The sequence below is a fragment of the Lissotriton vulgaris genome, chromosome 6, assembly GCF_964263255.1.
Source record: "Lissotriton vulgaris chromosome 6, aLisVul1.2, whole genome shotgun sequence".
Lineage (NCBI taxonomy): Eukaryota > Metazoa > Chordata > Amphibia > Caudata > Salamandridae > Lissotriton > Lissotriton vulgaris.
In genome coordinates this window covers 52,283,247-52,302,912 of record NC_141694.1, presented here as the reverse complement: position 1 = coordinate 52,302,912, position 19,666 = coordinate 52,283,247, and the positions used below count along the sequence as shown (strand labels likewise).

Genomic DNA, 19,666 nt, shown 5'->3' with positions numbered 1-19,666 from the left:
ATGTGGAATTTGTTCCGCACCCCACATCAGGTCCTCTTGTTCTGGTCTCCATGGGTTAGACTTCACTTGGTCCATTTCCAGGCCCCTATTGGAACGCAAATAACTTGTCTCCTGTCAATGGTGCCACAGCATAATCACCCTCTCCTTGTTGCAGACTGTTCAAGATGCGTCTGCCCTTGTTCTAATATAATCATTCCTCCTCTGGATATCTGGCTGTATATATCCTACTCGGGATACCGCATGGTCTCAACTTCAAACAGTGCCACCAGACAGGGCCTGAGGCGTGGTGCTATCACCAGCTCACCTCTGTGCTTCTCTTTCCTGGGATATCTCTGTACCTATGCAAGTCTACTGGAAGGCAGGTGGAACCTACCAGGTACTGTTTTGCAACACCTCTAGTAGATCTCCACTGGAGTCTAAAGTGCTATTTGGTGTGTGCTGGTGTTGTGTAGTTCCTATAAACCTATATAGGATCTGGCCGTTTAGACAACATAAACTGTGGGGTTGATGTCCAGACTGATTCTAGACACCCCCACCTGGTATGTTCCCCTGTGTACCAGCTAGCTCACAGTGCCACTGTGAACTCCTCTTACCAAGAAGAGAATAGTTCTTGGCAACTATCGAACATGACAGCACTGTACCAACATGGATCGTGGATACAGTACTTTTCGCTCAGTCACTCCTGCTCACTTTGTCTAAGAGAGATACACAGAATACATGCTGGAGTCGTTTTCAATAGGCATTTATTGAACCAGTGTAAAATAGATGTGCTGAAACAACCATAAGACAGAAACGGATATAAACGATATTAAGCACCAACCGAGTGAATGGATGATAGATTTCTACCATAGTACTAAAATAATGGATATATGCAAGTATACAAATACATGACAATAATAATGCGTACTCCTACGAAGCAACCCTAACTAGATGTATCCAAGTGTACCTAGCATATATGTAGGTGAAAAGCCAAGAATTCCCCTTAGGCTGAAGCCAACCCCATTACCTGAAGTGAGAGACTGTGGGACCCCGTCTTGGTCTCACGATGGACACCCCATGAGGGATGTCTGACCACTGTAAGCTGGAGTGTCTGCGTGCAGGAACATCAGCGTCTCGTGTCAGCATGGAAGTCTTTTTCTCCTCTCTCTACCCTGGCAAAGGTATGGTGTATATATACCAAAAGGATACTCTTGGGGGATTCTACCTTGCTGTGTTCTGTCGGCCGAGGATGACTGAAGGGATAACCCTTATACATAGCTATTATGCAGAAGATGGTAATCCTCTTGTGATTTTGAGAATCGTCATGCATAATTAATTAGGCTAGTTTTCAGGGGAAACCACACGACATTTTATGCAGTGCTTAACTAGGTAAAATGGCAATACCAACACCTGTTTTGTAGTATATTGGTACCGTAAATGTAGGTGAAAGGTCGGGAGAATACCCCTGCCTAAATTGGCGTACCCATTGAAACATAACACTGGAGAGCATGTATTTTCACAGAGGTCATCCTTCGCATTCTTTAACCTGCCCACCTATACTCCCCGAGAGTTGTAGCAGGGCCCAGTTGCAAAATTCTCCATGAGCTCCGCAGAGAAACTGCTGTCCGCCTGCCATTTTAACCAGAAGTATTGTTGTCCACTTTTAAGGTTGGTGGTAGTAGTAATTCGGTCATCTGAATATATGAAAGATCTAATGGAGAAGAAGTTGTCTGGTCGATAGCTATTTTTCTTCAGTGTATGTATTTTACTAGTATTCAGATGGATCTTTCCCTCCTCCCATTATATGTGGTTCTGATCAAATCCTTTCCCGTTTGTAAAATTGGAATTAAAGATGCCTTTGATGGGGAGTAACGCTCTGAGTCTGTCCACTCTATTGGGTCTCAAGTGTGATTTAATTAGGTGAATAGGCTGCAAATCACATATTGATAGATACATGTATTTTTCCACTGCTGTATAACATTTTTACTGAGTGTTGCCAGTAAGATTATAGGAAATAGTTCAAACATGTGAGTCTATGAAAAAGGTCTAGTTACTGGTTAGTACGTGTACTTTAAAAAATATTGATATTGTTTTCTATTTGGGATTTCATTTGATGCCATGTTTTGTTGTCTTTTCTGTAAAAGGGATCCATATTTGTTTGTTTCAGATACCAGACCAGGTTCGGGTTGCACCCCATTCTTCTGATGCAAAGTACAAATTCTATCAGCTGATTCAGGTAAAAAGGTCAATGCCCAAAAACAATTTTTAGATCATGTAAAACCTCCGGGTGACTCATTTCTTTAGGTTTAGAAATTGTTGTTGCTTTGATTTCAGCATCTATTCTGAAGAGCATTTTTCACTAATAAAGTCACAACTTTTAATTAGAGAGCAATACAATGCATCACTTTCTCCTCTGAACGGCAGTAATTTGTTTTGTAATTTGTTGTATGTTTTGCTATTTTATTGTGTACTTTTAGCATTTTTAAAAGCTGTACAACTAACAAAGGCTATCTATCATTAGCTTCCATCCATACACCTGCTTAACTCATTGTTGAGCATGTCCTTTAAACTTCTCACGTAGAGCAGACCGCTTCCTATTTTTGGGTGCAGAATATTATCTAAAAAAACTGTAAAGTAAGCCACTATTTTATTAAATACACTGGCGGCATAAGCAAGTTCATATGGAATCAAAATGTATAATTACTTTACACACTGGAGTAAACTGACTTTTTATTAACATCAGCCAGGAATAGAAACACAAACTCCATATCATATTTAATTGTAAGTGATTTTAATTTACTATTCTTTGTGGTTTCTGAAACAGAAGTTATTCTTCTTAAACAATGTTAAGATACTTTAAAGAAGAAATTCAATATACCAAGGAGTAAGTTTACATTTGAGATGGTTGACTCATAATAACTAAATGGGGGTGGTAGCTCTAAGAGACTAAGTCAAAACCATTTTTGCATCTGTTTAAATCATGATTTTACTTCACCATACGTAGGCAAATTAGTTTATTTTGAGGCTGATATTATGCTGCCTGTTTAAGGTATTAAAGGTACCATAGTCAGCTGGGTTGTAATAGTTATATATATATATATATATATATATATATATATATATATATATATATATATATATATATATATATATATATATATATATATATATATATATATATCTAACAACAATCCTCCACGCATTCATGCCTTTCCAGGGGAAATGAAGGAGACGGACCACAGGAAACCAGCAGGAAGGTATTTATTTCTCCCCCGCTTTGCTGTGATGCGTTTCGAGCACAGCCGTGCTCTTGATCACACAAAGTTGTTAACAGCAATGTGGCATTTTTTTAAAGTGGTTTCAAAATTGCCCGCCCTCAGTGCACATGATCACGTGATGCATTTTACGCATAGACATAAAAGAAATACTTGTGCATTTTCGCCTCTTGCATCTTCAGCGTAGTGAAAAACATACTAATGGTGTATTTTACTTGTCACATTTCAATATGTAAACTTTTGACTCTCATACTCCGCTTGAATGCCTTATTGCACTAACTCCACATTAAATCGAGACATTGTTGTGCAAAATCTGCAATAAATAGATATATACACAAAATTCATCATAGTAAAACCACTAATTAATAGGTACATATTTGCTCATTACTAAAATTTCATAAATATAATCTATGTAATAAAACCATAAATATATACATTTCTGTAAAAATATAAAAACAAATTATTTTGACATTTCTTATTGTCAATCAATACATATTTCATATTGCAGTTTCTCTATTGATCTCGGATTCTAGGAGTTACCGCATATTCTGTGTATAACGAGCCATTCTTTCTGCATGAATGCAACACTGTTGAAACATAATGGAGGCTGCTTAAAGTGCTTGAAAATTATAAAGTGCTTGAAGTGCAATACAATACAATACAATACCTAAAAAAAAACATAAATAAAAAAATAATCTTTTTTTATAAAATTTCATTAGAGGACTAGGAAGATTTCTTATGAATTATTTTAACCAAGCAATTGTTCATTTTTATACAGTTTTATTGTTTATCGGAATAGTCATTATACTTGTTATTGTGCTTACTTGTGACTTGACATATATGTTTTCTTCTATATCATTTTGATTTCAAAAGGGTTTCTATAGGTAATGATGCAAATCCTCAGTGTTATTTAGCCCATTGGGATTCTTACTGTCTAGCTCTAATATTGTTTGAGTTTCCAATTTTCGTAGTAGTTTTTCCCTATCTCCCCTTCTGCCGAGCTGTGCTACGGCATTGATAACAAAATAAGAAACTGATAATCAAAAGAGAATGGACACTAGTTTCTGCAAAAAACCAAATAGTTTTTTATCGAGAACCCTCATAGACTTCCTGGAATTTTATCGTAGCGGTATATCTTTTTTCCGCCCCATCAGGAGTCATGGCATAGTCATTGGGTCAACGATTAACGTGCAGGATGCCTGCCTCACCAGAGGCTACTTCTGGTATTTGCAGAAGTGTCCAGAAATAAAAAAAGTGGGTTTGAAAAAATTTAAAAATAATGACTAGGTCAAAACTATACACTTTAATATCAAACAAGAAACTAGTCACTATAGTTAAGAACCATTATGATATGTAGGTAGTTGGGTTATTGAACTACCATATCGTTTTCAAAAAGGTGTCGACATGTTTCAGCTCTCGGGGCCCTACAGGGTCAGGGGAGCTTTCGTCAGGACAAGGACAAGAACAAACATACAAATAGAGAGCGCACACAATTGCTGTGTGGTTCGAACAAATGATGAATTGGAATTTCCAAGCTGTATTCAAGAGAAAGAAACCAACAAAAATTGTATAAGCTAGTTTGAATGTGAGGTATGGCATACTAGTGCACACATTTTTTTACAAAGCATAATTAACGCTAAACAAGACTACCCTTATTGTGGAGGTAACAGAGTTGGGAACAGAACAATAGGTCGTGATCACGATAAAGTTTTTTACACATAGTTGTTGTTCTGTAACCACGTCACACATATCAGTTTAGCCTCTGAAAATTCAGCTGTCATGGCTCTTTTTATGGAGTTAGCCCCTGAAGGATAAGTCAGTACTATGCTTGCAGTGCCATACATGCAACAAATTAATCTGGCAAACACCACATAAGTGTTCCCGGATAAGGTCTGGCATCCAGTAGGCCCTACCCATCAGCCCAGTGTCATAAAGGTGTTGGAGGTTTGTTCAAAATAGACATCTGCAAGAGACTTCTAGCTGCAGATTCCTTACCTTCGAATTATCTCCATGCATCAGACTGGATCCGGAACTTTTTTGTGATCTGTCATCCTGCACGCTGGTAGGTGGTGGTGTTCGGCTTATTCAGCACAGATCCGGAGAGCTACCCCCAGTCACTTTTATACGGTCTTTTGGTTGACGTTTTTTGAGACTTGTCTCCTGCTCTGGAAGGGATGTCAACGAGAAAGGCTGGCTTCAAGCCCGTGGCACCCTTCACTGGCATATGTCAGTGATGGACCCACACCTCCTCTGTCTCTGGTATCTTGAGCGCTAACACGACACCAAGACCTGTGTTGATTGTCAGGCCATGCACCCCAAGGCATTGAGGGTGCGATCCCTCAAGCTCCATGTTGCTCGAAGTGCGATGCCTCACCGATCTCAATCTCTATCTTTATCAAAGTCATCCCACTCCAGTAAGTCCCACCAGAAGAAAAGCAAGAAATCAAAGGTTTCACATAGTGTCCTGCAATTTGATAATAGAGAGTAGGCCACCCACCCTATAGTAAGGAGTCTATTTTTGAAATACATATGCACCTTGCTCGGGTAAAACAGAAATCAATTACATTTCAGATTAATTTCTATTGTAGATTCCATTGCAATAGGTAGATTGCTCACTGCACCTTTTTTGACATGGGGTGTAGGTTGTATATATGTGTGTTATAAATTAGATTACTAAACTTCCATTGCCTCCTTTAGGCACCCAAAAGAATGGACGTGCCGAGAGAATGGGATGAAAGTGAGGTAGAGAGAAGTACATGCTTGGAGGTAAATGGTAAACGGGTTCAAACTGGATTTGGAGTAAGTGAAGAGTAGAGTTTTTAAAGCCAAGCTAAACTGAGTTTTCGGATATCGAGAAAGAACCGCCACTTAAAAGCTCCCAGTGTATGTAGACAGATGAAGAAGTTTAGCAAGCCTCAAATACCATTGTCTCAGGTTAGTGCAGAGTGGTTTACTGTAGAAAGTCCAGACTGTAATATGTGGAGTTCCACACAAAGAAATCCACAGATGCATTTCTTTGTTTAACATCACATGACAACAGAAAAACTATATGACCTTATCCATACCTGAGCAATCTGAAGGGAAACCGCAAGATTGCATAATGGCCTGCTTGCTTCAAAGGGCTTACTACATTATTTTGATTAAAGTTCCATGTGTGTGGTACCTTCTTAACCTGGTAGAATGGTCCCTCATCTTGGCTGCTCCAGATTCCAATGCAGCAGAAAGTGTTATACAAAAAGGAAATGTCCACTTTCGTCTTGGTTCCATGTGTGTGGTACCTTCTTAACCTGAATGGTCCCACATCTTGGCTGCTCCAGATTCCTTTTTTATTTTTTATTTTCAGGAAAGATACATCAGGTACATAAACATACACAAGGACCCATATGTAATGAAACATCATACATTAATTAAAACATTAATTTAAACAGTGGAGCAGGCAGAACAGAAAGGAAGAAAAAGAAGAGACAGAACCCAAAGAAAAGTAAAGAAGGAAAAGAATATAACAATATAACATTGTGGGAGGAGCGGAAGCACAGAGAGGGAGGGAGGGAGTTGGAGCAGAAACACAGGGAAAAAAAACAAGCATGAACATTTAATTTTTCCCAAGGTCCCCCCCTCTCCCCTCCCCCTTCCTCTCCTCTCCCCCCACCTCCACCCTCATCCCTGTCTCTGCAGCTCCAGCAAGGATCCCCAGATTTGCTGCCCTTTTTTCCTAGCTCTGTTCCCCCTGCACTTGTATAGCGCAATCTCTAAATTAAATATATGAAACAGTCTAGCATACCAAGCCTGATATGTCGGGGGGTCCTTATCCTTCCATTTGGAGGCTATCATTATACAGAGAGCTGCTGTTACCATGAAACAAAAATAGACCTGTGTGAGTTCTAACTGCAGGGATTCGTCCCATCCCAACATTATTAAAGTGGGAGTTAGTATGATTGTGCGTCCCATAGTCTCTCTAAGGAAGGATTCAATCCCCATTTTTACCAGCCCCAATTCCGAGCTTTCAGCGAACATGTGAATCATATTGGCTGGGCCTTGCTCACATCTTGGACATTCGTTTGAATCCCTCTTCCCCCAGGTCCAAAGTTTGGCCGGTGTAAAATATAAACTGTATATGGTCTTAAAAGGTTGAGCCTTTAGGTAAGCCGATAAAAGGACCGTTTTGGACAATTCAAGGGACCTGCATAAATCCACATCTTGATTTCCAAGTTTGTGCCCATGCACATTCTACTTTGACTATATCATCCTCGCTAGCTTCGATCATCAATGCGTATACTTCCTTCACCTGGGGATGTTTCCGGACCAGAATGTCTAAGAGAGTAATGCCCAAATGAAAAGTAAGGTTGATCATAACTGTTTTAATGGATTCCCTTAATTGAAAATATTTAAATAGGCTTCGCGGGTCTATCTCAAACCGGTCCAGAATCTCTGCAAATGTCAAGATACCAGTTGAATTTATGATATCTCCAACAGAGTTGATTCCCGCCTGTTCCCACTTGCAACCGATCTTGTCAAACAGGAAATCTGGGAAGAATGATGACCGCCATAATAAAAGGTGACTATGAATTTTAGGAATATTCAACAATTTACTGGTTTTCTGCCACACCCTCCATGCTGCTCTGAGAGGTTTGAAGTGAGTTCTTTTATAATAGTTATTATCCAATTGTCTGAGTAATAGACCTGGAGCTTGGTTACCCACAGCTAATTCAAAGATGGATGGTGGAGTCTCTGTCTCATATATTACCGGGGTTGGTCTAAACAATATAGTCATTTGTTGGAGCATAATTGCCCAGTAATAATATAGGATATTTGGCACTGCCAGCCCCCCTCGGTTTTGGGGGATGGACATAAATTTCAGAGATCTCCTTACCTTCCCATATCCCCAAATAAACTGTGAAAAAATTGCTTCAACTTTTTTAAACAAGAAATTAGGGGGTTCTAGTGGTATACAACGAAATAGGTAAAGTATTTTCCGGAACATTGTCATTTCTATGACGTTTGCCCTACCAACGATTGATAAGTGTAGATTGTTCATCCTATTGAGGTCTGCACTTATTCTACTAAGAAGAGGATCTCTGTTAATATTCCAGATGGTATCGACGTCTGCTGCGATTGAGATCCCTAAATAGGTTGCTGCCTCTGCCCTCCTGGGATCCTGCCACAGAATTGAATTCGAGCAGATGATCTTGGTTTTATCCGCATTTAACCCATACCCGGATTTCTCCCCAAACTCCCGGGCTAGATCTTCTATTCTAGCAATTGTCGCCTGGGGGTCAGGGGTAACTACAGCAAGGTCATCTGCGTATGCTAGCACTTTAGTACTATATCCCCTGACCACCACCGGTAGAATCACAGGATCATTTAATATAGCTCTAATTAACGGATCTATGTATAGTGCGAAGAGGATAGGAGAACATGTCCCCCTTGCAATCTTTACCTGACCAGAATGCTGCCCCATCAATTGTATTTTTGCATATGCCTGTACATACATTGCTCTTAGGGCAGTAAGTATGCGGGGTCCGAAGCCGTTTGATCTTAAATTCTGCCAAAGGTAGCCCCATTCCACTTGATCAAACGCTTTTTGGGCATCTAATAATATTAATGACATTTGTTGCCCAGAAGTCTCAGCGATGTTAAATAATGAGATTACCCTTTTATTATGGTCAGTTGTACTTCGGCTGGGTACAAAGCTGTGTTGTAAGTCAACAAAAATTGTACAGAGTTCCCCACATAGGGTAGACTTAAGTAACTAGAGAAATCCTCTCTCTCTGTGAGCGTATATGACAGGGCATATGATAATCCCTTAACGGAATTAAGGATGCCTCACACAATGCAAAGTTTGGACGACTGTTGCCATCCCACCCGATGATCGTACCGTGTCCTCATTGGCTTCCTGCTCCTACGGCAGGCTGGCGGTGCAATGCCTGTCGGGTAGCACAGGGTGCTACACTTTGGCGGAGTTCTTTTATTCCTTAGCCAATGGGTGCGTGTGTGTGAGGGGCCAAAAAAGAAAGGTGCAGTAGTGAGCGTGAGTGAGGTTAAAAGAGGTCAGTGGAGTCCATTAAGAAGACTTTAATAACATGGCTCACTGCCTTTTTTAAATTAGTGCAAATGAGGGGTACTGAGGCACAACAGTTAAGATGATATGGCTTCATTCAACCCTCAATTGTGGTGTGGTCGACATGTTTCATGCCTCTCGGGCAATTCATCAGGACCTAAGTGCTCATCAACTTGCTACGAATCCCCCCAGTATTGAGAGAATCGAGTATACGACCTGTAATGTGTCGTGGGATCAAGTCCTACGTAGATTCCCACCCTAAAGGAAACAGAGGAGAGATGGGCACAGTCAATAGTATGTCTGTTAGGTATCTACGTTTACATGTAGTCATAACATGCAAGCAGAGTTATGGTTAAATAGATCATAACCCCTGTAAGGTGATGATGCTCGTGACGAGGAGGATTGCATACAAAGTGAGGGTGGGGGGAGGGGGGGGCAAATTCATACTGTAAGTATCATATGCCGTTAATGTAGAGGGTACCTCATTTTTATACACATATGGAAAACTACACCATGCTAACTTACACGTGTGTGTCATGCAGTTGAACAATCGTGTGTGAGTTCACACACAATCAATATCGGCAGAATTACCAATGAAAAATTCCACAATTGATTAGTTAAAAGCTAGGATTTTCTAGGCTCGCACCCGTACTGAAAGGTTTGTACTGCTATGAGGTGTTGGGAACCAGATAAACCCGGGTGAGTTTATAGAAGCATTCTTACCCGCGGTCTCTGTTTGTTAGATTCCTCGTACTGTCCTTGTGGGGCCAGAACTAGGTGGTAGTCACCTGTAAAAAGTAAAGATCGCTACCGGTTACGGTTTTTGGTTGAAGGTGCAGGGTGCGATCGTTATAGAGCCCGTAGGGTACACCCATGGTGAACGGTCACTGATAGAGTAAACTCATCGCGATCAGAAACCGATGCCCGTGGGAGTGATCGCCGCAGTACAGCGCACCTTACCTGGTTGGTTTCTGGCTATGGGCCTGTAGACACCTACCCCACCCACGGCGGAAGACTTGCAGGACAGCCGGTCAATCCAATGTGTGTCCGAGCAGATTAAGTTACCGAGTGCCGCGGGTGCCGCCGTGGGCGTGTGCAATGGGCGTTGCTAGGTAACGCAACGCGACGTGGTGTAGAAAGAGAAGACTACCACCAGTCAAAGAGGTGTATTTTAACGGGCGCCATCTTAGAACGGGGTTAGAGGACAATACTACAGTGTGTGGGCGATTCTGAGTTATGCTCGGAAATGGCATAGATCAGATATAAGTTATCTGGCTAGCATATTCCACGGCACTGCATCGTTTAGGCCATGTTCATCAGCATGCAGGCGGTGTACCCATCTTTGCTCCATTCTGAAGAGTGCCTGTTGATTGATTGAAGGATGGCATTCGAGGATGGTCCATCGCATATTCTCTGCTACATGATTTAGTTCTCTGCAATGATCATATAGTCTCGTATGGGTCTTTTTACATCGGATGTTGCTATTATGTTCCATGATGCGTTGTTTCACAGGACGCATCGTCATCCCTATGTAGAACAACTTACAGGGGCATATTAGTACATAGATACACCTGGAGCTATTACAGTTTGTGTGCTTGTTAATGTTCCAGGTAAAGTCCCTTGGTAGTTCTACAGTTTTACCCTGGATAGTTTGAGGGCAGACTACGCAAGATCCACAACGGTAATGTCCCGTAACCGGTGGTAGGTCCCATAAGGTATTGACTGGGCGGGTGCTTGATTTCTTAGGGCGAGTGTGGATTAAAGAGTCTTTGAGATCCGCTGTCCTCTTGAATGCAAACCATGGGCGAGGTAGTTCCATGCCCGCTGTGTTGCGGATCCCCCAATGTGAGCTCACAGTCTTCTTTATGAACGTGGAATTCCTAGTATAGGACGTCACACACGTGATTGTGTCATCTTTTTCTTTGGTATGAACCTCAAGCAACGAGTCTCTGTTATTGTTGAGAGCCCTTTTTAATGACGTCTTCAGGAGTCGTGTAGGGTATCCCCTGTCCTGGAGCTTATGTTGCAGGATACTAGCTTCTTGTCTGTAGTCTGTTACAGAGCTACAGTTTCTACGGAGTCTGAGAAACTGTCCAAATGGCAGGTTATCCCTTAGTGATCTCGTGTGATGACTGTTATACATGAGTAGACTGTTCCTGTCAGTCTCCTTCTTGAACAGAGTTGTGGTGATCGTTGTGGGATCTAACTGAATAGTCAGATCTAAGAAGGGTATAGATGTCTCGGAGATTGTGCCTGTGAACTTAAGGAAGGGATCTTGCTGGTTGATCCATGTGCAAAAAGCTTCGCAACTGGTGCGATCACCTTTCCAGAAAATCAAAATATCGTCGATGTATCGACGCCAAAGAGTGAGATTATCTCGAAAGGGGTTCTGTTCAGGAGGGTAGATGTGAATCTTTTCAAAGGTGGCCATATAGATACAAGCCAGGCTCGGTGCAAATGTCGAACCCATCGAGGTTCCGCGGACCTGGTGAAAGAGTTGTGCTTCGTATCTAAAGAAATATTCAGTCAGGACTATATGGGCTAGCTCCATGATGAAGGCTATCGGGGTAATAGAGGTCCATTCTTCCTGTCGCATCATAGAGTCCACAGCTTCTAATGTGGCTTGTTGCGGGATGTTGGTATACAACGCCTCTACGTCTAGGGTTAGAAGTAGATCGACATCTTCCCTTCCATCAACGTCATTAATCAGACGGAGAACATCTCTGGTGTCTTGTAAATACGATGGAATCTGATTAACCAAAGGTTGGAAGAAGGCGTCACAAAACTGGGATAGTGGCTCCAAGAGTGACCCGATACCAGAAACAATAGGTCTCCCTGGGACAGGGGTCGTCCCCTTATGAATCTTGGGGAGGGTGTAGAAATAAGGAGTGACTGGGTCCGTTGTGGTCAGGAACTCAGCTTCCTTCTTACTGATCCACTCGTTGGTTTCAGCTTCAATGATGAGGCTAGTGATGGTTGTAGTCAGCCGTTTCGTGGGATCATCCACGAGGGGTCTATAGTGTGTTGTGTTCGACAATTGGCGTCTGCACTCACGGTCGTAGTCCTCAAAGTTTTGTATAACAGTTGCTCCCCCTTTGTCTGCCTGTTTGATGACAATAGAGTTATCCCTTCCCAAATCAATAGACGCTTGTTTTTCTGCGGATGTTAAATTGTGGAAGGGTTTGACGTTAGGTTTATTCCGTAGGCTCATCAAGACTGCTCGCTCAAAGGTTAAAACTTCTGGTGGGACCATCCCATCAGTCGGTGTAAAGGTGGACGGTTTTCTCAAACCAGTGTCTGGACTGGTAAGCTCAGGTTGGTTGTCGAAGAAAGCTCGGAGTCGTATTTTCCTGAAAAGTTGTTTGATCTCAATCATTTCCTGGAAACTGTCAGGGGTCGGGGTAGGGACAAACCCAAGGCCTTTTTCCAAAAGACTCTTCTCCGTTGGTGAAAGGACTTTCTTGGAGAGGTTAACAATCAGACTCTTCTCCCCCTGCCCCAACCTCTGCCTTGAAAAGGTGGCGGATTGAGGGGGTAAAATTTTGGGGGGCCTTGTGGGAAGAAAATACGACTCCGAGCTTTCTTCTTTAACCTTTGAGCGAGCAGTCTTGATGAGCCTACGGAATAAACCTAACGTCAAACCCTTCCACAATTTAACATCCGCAGAAAAACAAGCGTCTATTGATTTGGGAAGGGATAACTCTATTGTCATCAAACAGGCAGACAAAGGGGGAGCAACTGTTATACAAAACTTTGAGGACTACGACCGTGAGTGCAGACGCCAATTGTCGAACACAACACACTATAGACCCCTCGTGGATGATGCCACGAAACGGCTGACTACAACCATCACTAGCCTCATCATTGAAGCCGAAACCAACGAGTGGATCAGTAAGAAGGAAGCTGAGTTCCTGACCACAACGGACCCAGTCACTCCTTATTTCTACACCCTCCCCAAGATTCATAAGGGGACGACCCCTGTCCCAGGGAGACCTATTGTTTCTGGTATCGGGTCACTCTTGGAGCCACTATCCCAGTTTTGTGACGCCTTCTTCCAACCTTTGGTTAATCAGATTCCATCGTATTTACAAGACACCAGAGATGTTCTCCGTCTGATTAATGACGTTGATGGAAGGGAAGATGTCGATCTACTTCTAACCCTAGACGTAGAGGCGTTGTATACCAACATCCCGCAACAAGCCACATTAGATGCTGTGGACTCTATGATGCGACAGGAAGAATGGACCTCTCCTACCCCGATAGCCTTCATCATGGAGCTAGCCCATATAGCCCTGACTGAAAATTTCTTTAGATACGAAGCACAACTCTTTCACCAGGTCTGCGGAACCTCAATGGGTTCGACATTTGCACTGAGCCTGGCTTGTATCTATATGGCCACCTTTGAAAAGATTCACATCTACCCTCCTGAACAGAACCCCTTTCGAGATAATCTCACTCTTTAGCGTCGATACATCGACGATATTTTGATTTTCTGGAAAGGTGATCGCACCAGTTGCGAAGCTTTTTGCACATGGATCAACCATCAAGATCCCTTCCTTAAGTTCACAGGCACAATCTCAGAGACATCTATACCCTTCTTAGATCTGACTATTCAGTTAGATCCCACAACGATCACCACAACTCTGTTCAAGAAGGAGACTGACAGGAACAGTCTACTCATGTATAACAGTCATCACACGAGATCACTAAGGGATAACCTGCCATTTGGACAGTTTCTCAGACTCCGTAGAAGCTGTAGCTCTGTAACAGACTACAGACAAGAAGCTAGTATCCTGCAACATAAGCTCCAGGACAGGGGATACCCTACACGACTCCTGAAGACGTCATTAACCACCAACACCAAGGACGCCTTCAAAAACGCCACCCGCACTCACCACCAACTGATCCGAAAAGCCAAGAAAACAGCATTCAAGGATCGACTTGACAACAACGCCCACAACAGCAAGGAACTTTTCAACATAGTCAAGGAATTTTCCAATCCCTCGACCAACTCCAACGACATCACCCCCTCTCAAACCCTCTGCGACTCCCTAGCCTCTTTTTTCCACAACAAGATTGCAGACATCCACAACAGCTTTGACAACCAACCCGGAAACCAACCCAACCTACCACCCGCTGACCATCCTCCCCCCGTGAACACCCTTAACGCCTGGAACCCAATCTCCACCGAGGACACCATCCGCCTGATGAATTCCATCCACTCAGGATCCCCCACAGACCCATGCCCTCACCACATCTTCAACAAAGCAGACTCCGTCATAGCACCGTACCTCCGAGACGTCATCAACTGCTCCCTCAACTCCGCTACATTCCCAGAAGACTGGAAACACGCTGAACTCACCGCCCTTCTGAAAAAACCAACAGCGGACCCCACCGAACTCAAAAATTACCGCCCCATCTCGCTTCTTCCATTCCCGGCCAAAGTCATCGAGAAGGCCGTCAACAACCAGCTCGCCGCCTTCCTCGAAGCCAACAAATCCCTCGACCCCTCACAATCTGGCTTCCGAGCAAAACACAGCACTGAGACCGCCCTCATCGCAGCAACAGACGACATTCGAACTCTACTGGACAATGGAGACACAGTCGCCCTCATCCTCCTCGACCTCTCTGCAGCATTCGATACAGTCTGCCACAGCACCCTTCTACAACGCCTCAATAACATCGGAATCCAAGGAAAAGCACTTGAATGGATCACCTCGTTCCTCACCGGAAGAACCCAGAGAGTCCGCCTTCCTCCATTCAAGTCCGAGACCTCTGAAGTCATCTGCGGCGTACCTCAAGGATCCTCACTCAGTCCCACCCTCTTCAACGTATACATGAGCCCCCTCGCGGCCATCGCACGCCAACATAACCTCAACATCATCTCTTACGCGGACGACACTCAACTGATCCTTTCTCTCACCAATGACCCCAGCACCGCCAAAACTAACCTTCACGAAGGAATGAAAGAAGTTGCCGAATGGATGAAGCAAAGCCGTCTGAAACTGAACTCAGACAAAACAGAAGTCCTCATCTTAGGTACCTCCCCCTCTGCATGGGACGACTCCTGGTGGCCGGAAGCCCTCGGAAAAGCACCCATCCCGACAGACCACGCACGGAACCTAGGCGTTATCCTGGATTCTTCACTTTCAATGAACAAACAAGTCAGCGCCGTTTCCTCTTCTTGCTTCAACATTCTTCGCATGCTCAGAAAAACATTTCGCTGGATCCCCTCCGAAACAAGGAAAACAGTCACCCACGCTCTGGTCACGAGCCGACTGGACTACGGAAACACCCTCTACGCGGGTACTACCGCAAAACTCCAGAAGAAACTCCAACGAATCCAAAACGCCTCAGCCAGGCTCATATTAGACATACCACGCAACGAACACATCTCTGGTCACCTTAAAGACCTCCACTGGCTACCCGTCAATAAGAGGATCACTTTCCGACTGCTTACCCACGCACACAAATCACTCTACGACATCGGACCAGATTGCCTCAACTCTCGACTGTCCTTCTACACCCCCTCCCGCCAACTACGTTCTTCCAGCCAAGCCCTCGCCACTGTACCTCGCATCAACAAGACCACCATGGGAGGCAGATCCTTTTCATACCTAGCTGCTAAAACATGGAACTCACTCCCCGCTTACCTTCGCCTCACCCAGAACCACCTAGCGTTCAGAAAACAGCTTAAGACGTGGATATTTGACAAATAATCCCCTCCCCTTCCTAAGCGCCTTGAAACCCTCTGGGTATGTAGTGCGCTATACAAATCTTATGACTTGACTTGACTTGACATTGCACACGCCCACGGCGGCACCCGCGGCACTCGGTAACTTAATCTGCTCGGCCACACATTGGATTGACCGGCTGTCCTGCGAGTCTTCCGCCGTGGGTGGGGTAGGTGTCTACGGGCCCATAGCCAGAAACCAACCAGGTAAGGTGCGCTGTACTGCGGCGATCACTCCCACGGGCATCGGTTTCTGATCGCGATGAGTTTACTCTATCAGTGACCGTTCGCCATGGGTGTACCCTACGGGCTCTATAACGATCGCACCCTGCACCTTCAACCAAAAACCGTAACCGGTAGCGATCTTTACTTTTTACAGGTGACTACCACCTAGTTCTGGCCCCACGAGGACAGTACGAGGAATCTAACAAACAGAGACCGCGGGTAAGAATGCTTCTATAAACTCACCCGGGTTTATCTGGTTCCCAACACCTCATAGCAGTACAAACCTTTCAGTACGGGTGCGAGCTTAGAAAATCCTAGCTTTTAACTAATCAATTGTGGAATTTTTCATTGGTAATTCTGCCGATATTGATTGTGTGTGAACTCACACACAATTGTTCAACTGCATGACACACACGTGTAAGTTAGCATGGTGTAGTTTTCCATATGTGTATAAAAATGAGGTACCCTCTACATTAACGGCATATGATACTTACAGTATGAATTTGCCCCCCCCCCCCCCCCCCCCTCACTTTGTATGCAATCCTCCTCGTCACGAGCATCATCACCTTACAGGGGTTATGAACTATTTAACCATAACTCTGCTTGCATGTTATGACTACATATAAACGTAGATACCTAACAGACATACTATTGACTGTGCCCATCTCTCCTCTGTTTCCTTTAGGGTGGGAATCTACGTAGGACTTGATCCCACGACACATTACAGGTCGTATACTCGATTCTCTCAATACTGGGGGGATTCGTAGCAAGTTGATGAGCACTTAGGTCCTGATGAATTGCCCGAGAGGCATGAAACATGTCGACCACACCACAATTGAGGGTTGAATGAAGCCATATCATCTTAACTGTTGTGCCTCAGTACCCCTCATTTGCACTAATTTTAATAAGGCAGTGAGCCATGTTATTAAAGTCTTCTTAATGGACTCCACTGACCTCTTTTAACCTCACTCACGCTCACTACTGCACCTTTCTTTTTTGGCCCCTCACACACACGCACCCATTGGCTAAGGAATAAAAGAACTCCGCCAAAGTGTAGCACCCTGTGCTACCCGACAGGCATTGCACCGCCAGCCTGCCGTAGGAGCAGGAAGCCAATGATGACACGGTACGATCATCGGGTGGGATGGCAATAGTCGTCCAACCTTTGCATTGTGTGAGGCATCCTTAATTCCGTTAAGGGATTATCATATTCCCTGTCATATACGCTCACAGAGAGAGAGGATTTCTCTGATTACTTAAGTCTACCCTATGTGGGGAACTCTGTACAATTTGTGTTGACTTCCAAGTTATAGGACATGTACATTGGACCCCAATAAATATTGTCCGCTTCCTGTTCCCTCTTTTTGTTGCAATATAAAGCTGTGTTGCCATGGGCTTACCAAAGAATCAATGATCGTTGAAAGCCTCCTCGCAAGGATTTTAGAATAGAGCTTCTCATCCGTATTTATTAACGTAATAGGTATATAGGAGGCTGGATCGTCAGCCGCCTTCCCCTTTTTCAAAAAAATAACTTTGCTGGTCTCCTCCCATGACTTGGGAGGGATACCTTTCTGCTGGACTGATCAGAACAGGTCCCACAGAAGAGGGGCGAGTTCCTTATGCAGTATCTTATAAATCTCCATGGGTAGGCCATCTGGGCCAGCCGCCTTCCTGGAGACCATAGATAGCAATATCTCGTTCACCTCTTCCATTAAGATATCTCCCTCTAGCTCTTGTATCAATGGCGGGAATCTGGTCCCAGGATCTACCGTGGTTTGATGCCTGGACTTATAGAGATCTTGGTAAAAGTCTTGGAAGATGCTCACTATCTCTTGAGGAGATGGGGCACAGGGTCAGAGCTGATTTGCATATCGCGATTGTCTAACCCAGGGTGGTGTGGAGTGCAAAAAAACGATGGATTTGGGCCCAGATCTTTGGACTGGGTTGGATGTGTGACATTGATCCACATTCGGTCCATCACCTGTTTTGTTTGCAAATTCACTATCTCTTGAGGGTCAGAGGACACTGTACCATCCTTTCTTTTTAGCTTCGTAATGCTACTTGCCGCTGTTTTTTGTCTGATCCGAAGAGCCAGATGCATAATGTTCCTGTCTACTGGTTTGGAATCTTTCGGCTATTGATTGATTAAACACCCCGTTTATCTTAGCTTTGGTACTAATTACTTTTAGTTCGATCTCTGACTGCCGCTGAGTCTGTTTTTGGGCAATAGTAGCCATATTTTCTGTCTCATATCTACTTAGATCTTGCATCAGCGATCTAATAAGCTCTTGTTGACATTTCCTGTGAAACCCTGCAAAGCTAATTACCTCCCCTCGGAGCCCAGCTTTATATGCATCCCAAACCACCTCCCTTGACGTACTGTACCTATTAATATAAAAAAACTGTATAGTCCAGCGTTTGATGTGATCGATTAACCCATTGGTAGCCAGTAGTTTACTATCAAAGGCCCACCTTACTGGGGGTTTTATATACCCTGACATCTCAATCTCCAAAACAAGGGGGTTATGGTCCAAGAGGACCTTGGATAGCTTCCTTACCTGAGATTTGTTTGCTAGTGAGCTCGGGATAAAAAAGTAGTCCAGCCTAACATACTTTCTATGTGGGCACGAGTAATATGTATATCCAGGATCTCCAGGTTTATTTATAGACCAGATATCTACCAGCCCATGGCTAGCCGCCAGTGCCTGTACTGCTTGAAAGATTCGTGGTTTCCTACCTTGATACCCATCCCGCCCTAACCCGCTTGAATCCATATGAATATTAAAATCTCCACATATTATCAATGGAGTAGGCCAAGAAGCGAGCTCTACCTCAGGTTCTGTCAATAAATCTGCATCATCTAAATTTGACCCGTATATGGTGCAGAGTGTACCAAGTGTGGGAATTACAACAATTGCCCACCGGCCCCATTTGTCGGATAGTGTGCGATTACTTGGAGGAAGCCGGTGAGAAACATGTATTGCCACTCCTCGCGTGTTTGAGGTCTGTGAAGAGCAGATTACTTGTGTGAAGCCTGGTATAAAGTTAAGACTTCTCTTCTGCCAAGGAAGGTGAGTCTCCTGCTGGCAGATAACGTCCAGACCCAAAGTTCGCAGTAATTCGCTCGTCCTATCTCTCTTAGCTCGCTCATTCAGCCCCCCAATATTGATCGTCCAGACAGTTAGTTTACCCAGCCCGGTGTCTTCCTTGGTACCCCCTTTGCCTACTCTGCTTCCTGAGCCATACCATCCGGCTACGTTGAGCCCCAACTCTATTCAATATACACTGATTTTACTTTCCTGATTTTTTTGGGGGGGGGTTTTGTCCCCTCCTCCCCCACCCCACAACCCACTCCCTTCCCCCCCCCCCCTGCATCGTGAAGCAACAGACCTGTCT

At 43.9% G+C, this 19,666-nt stretch overlaps 1 protein-coding gene across 1 annotated transcript in view; it reads left to right on the top strand.

The window, feature by feature from the left end:
• CMTR1 (cap methyltransferase 1) overlaps nt 1-19,666 on the top strand; it is a 1,053,443-nt gene that overhangs the window by 679,191 nt on the left and 354,586 nt on the right. Inside the window, exon 16 of the mRNA XM_086925906.1 lies at nt 2,147-2,215. Within this exon, the coding sequence (XP_086782032.1) occupies nt 2,147-2,215 (69 nt within the window). The remainder of the gene's footprint in view (nt 1-2,146; nt 2,216-19,666) is intronic.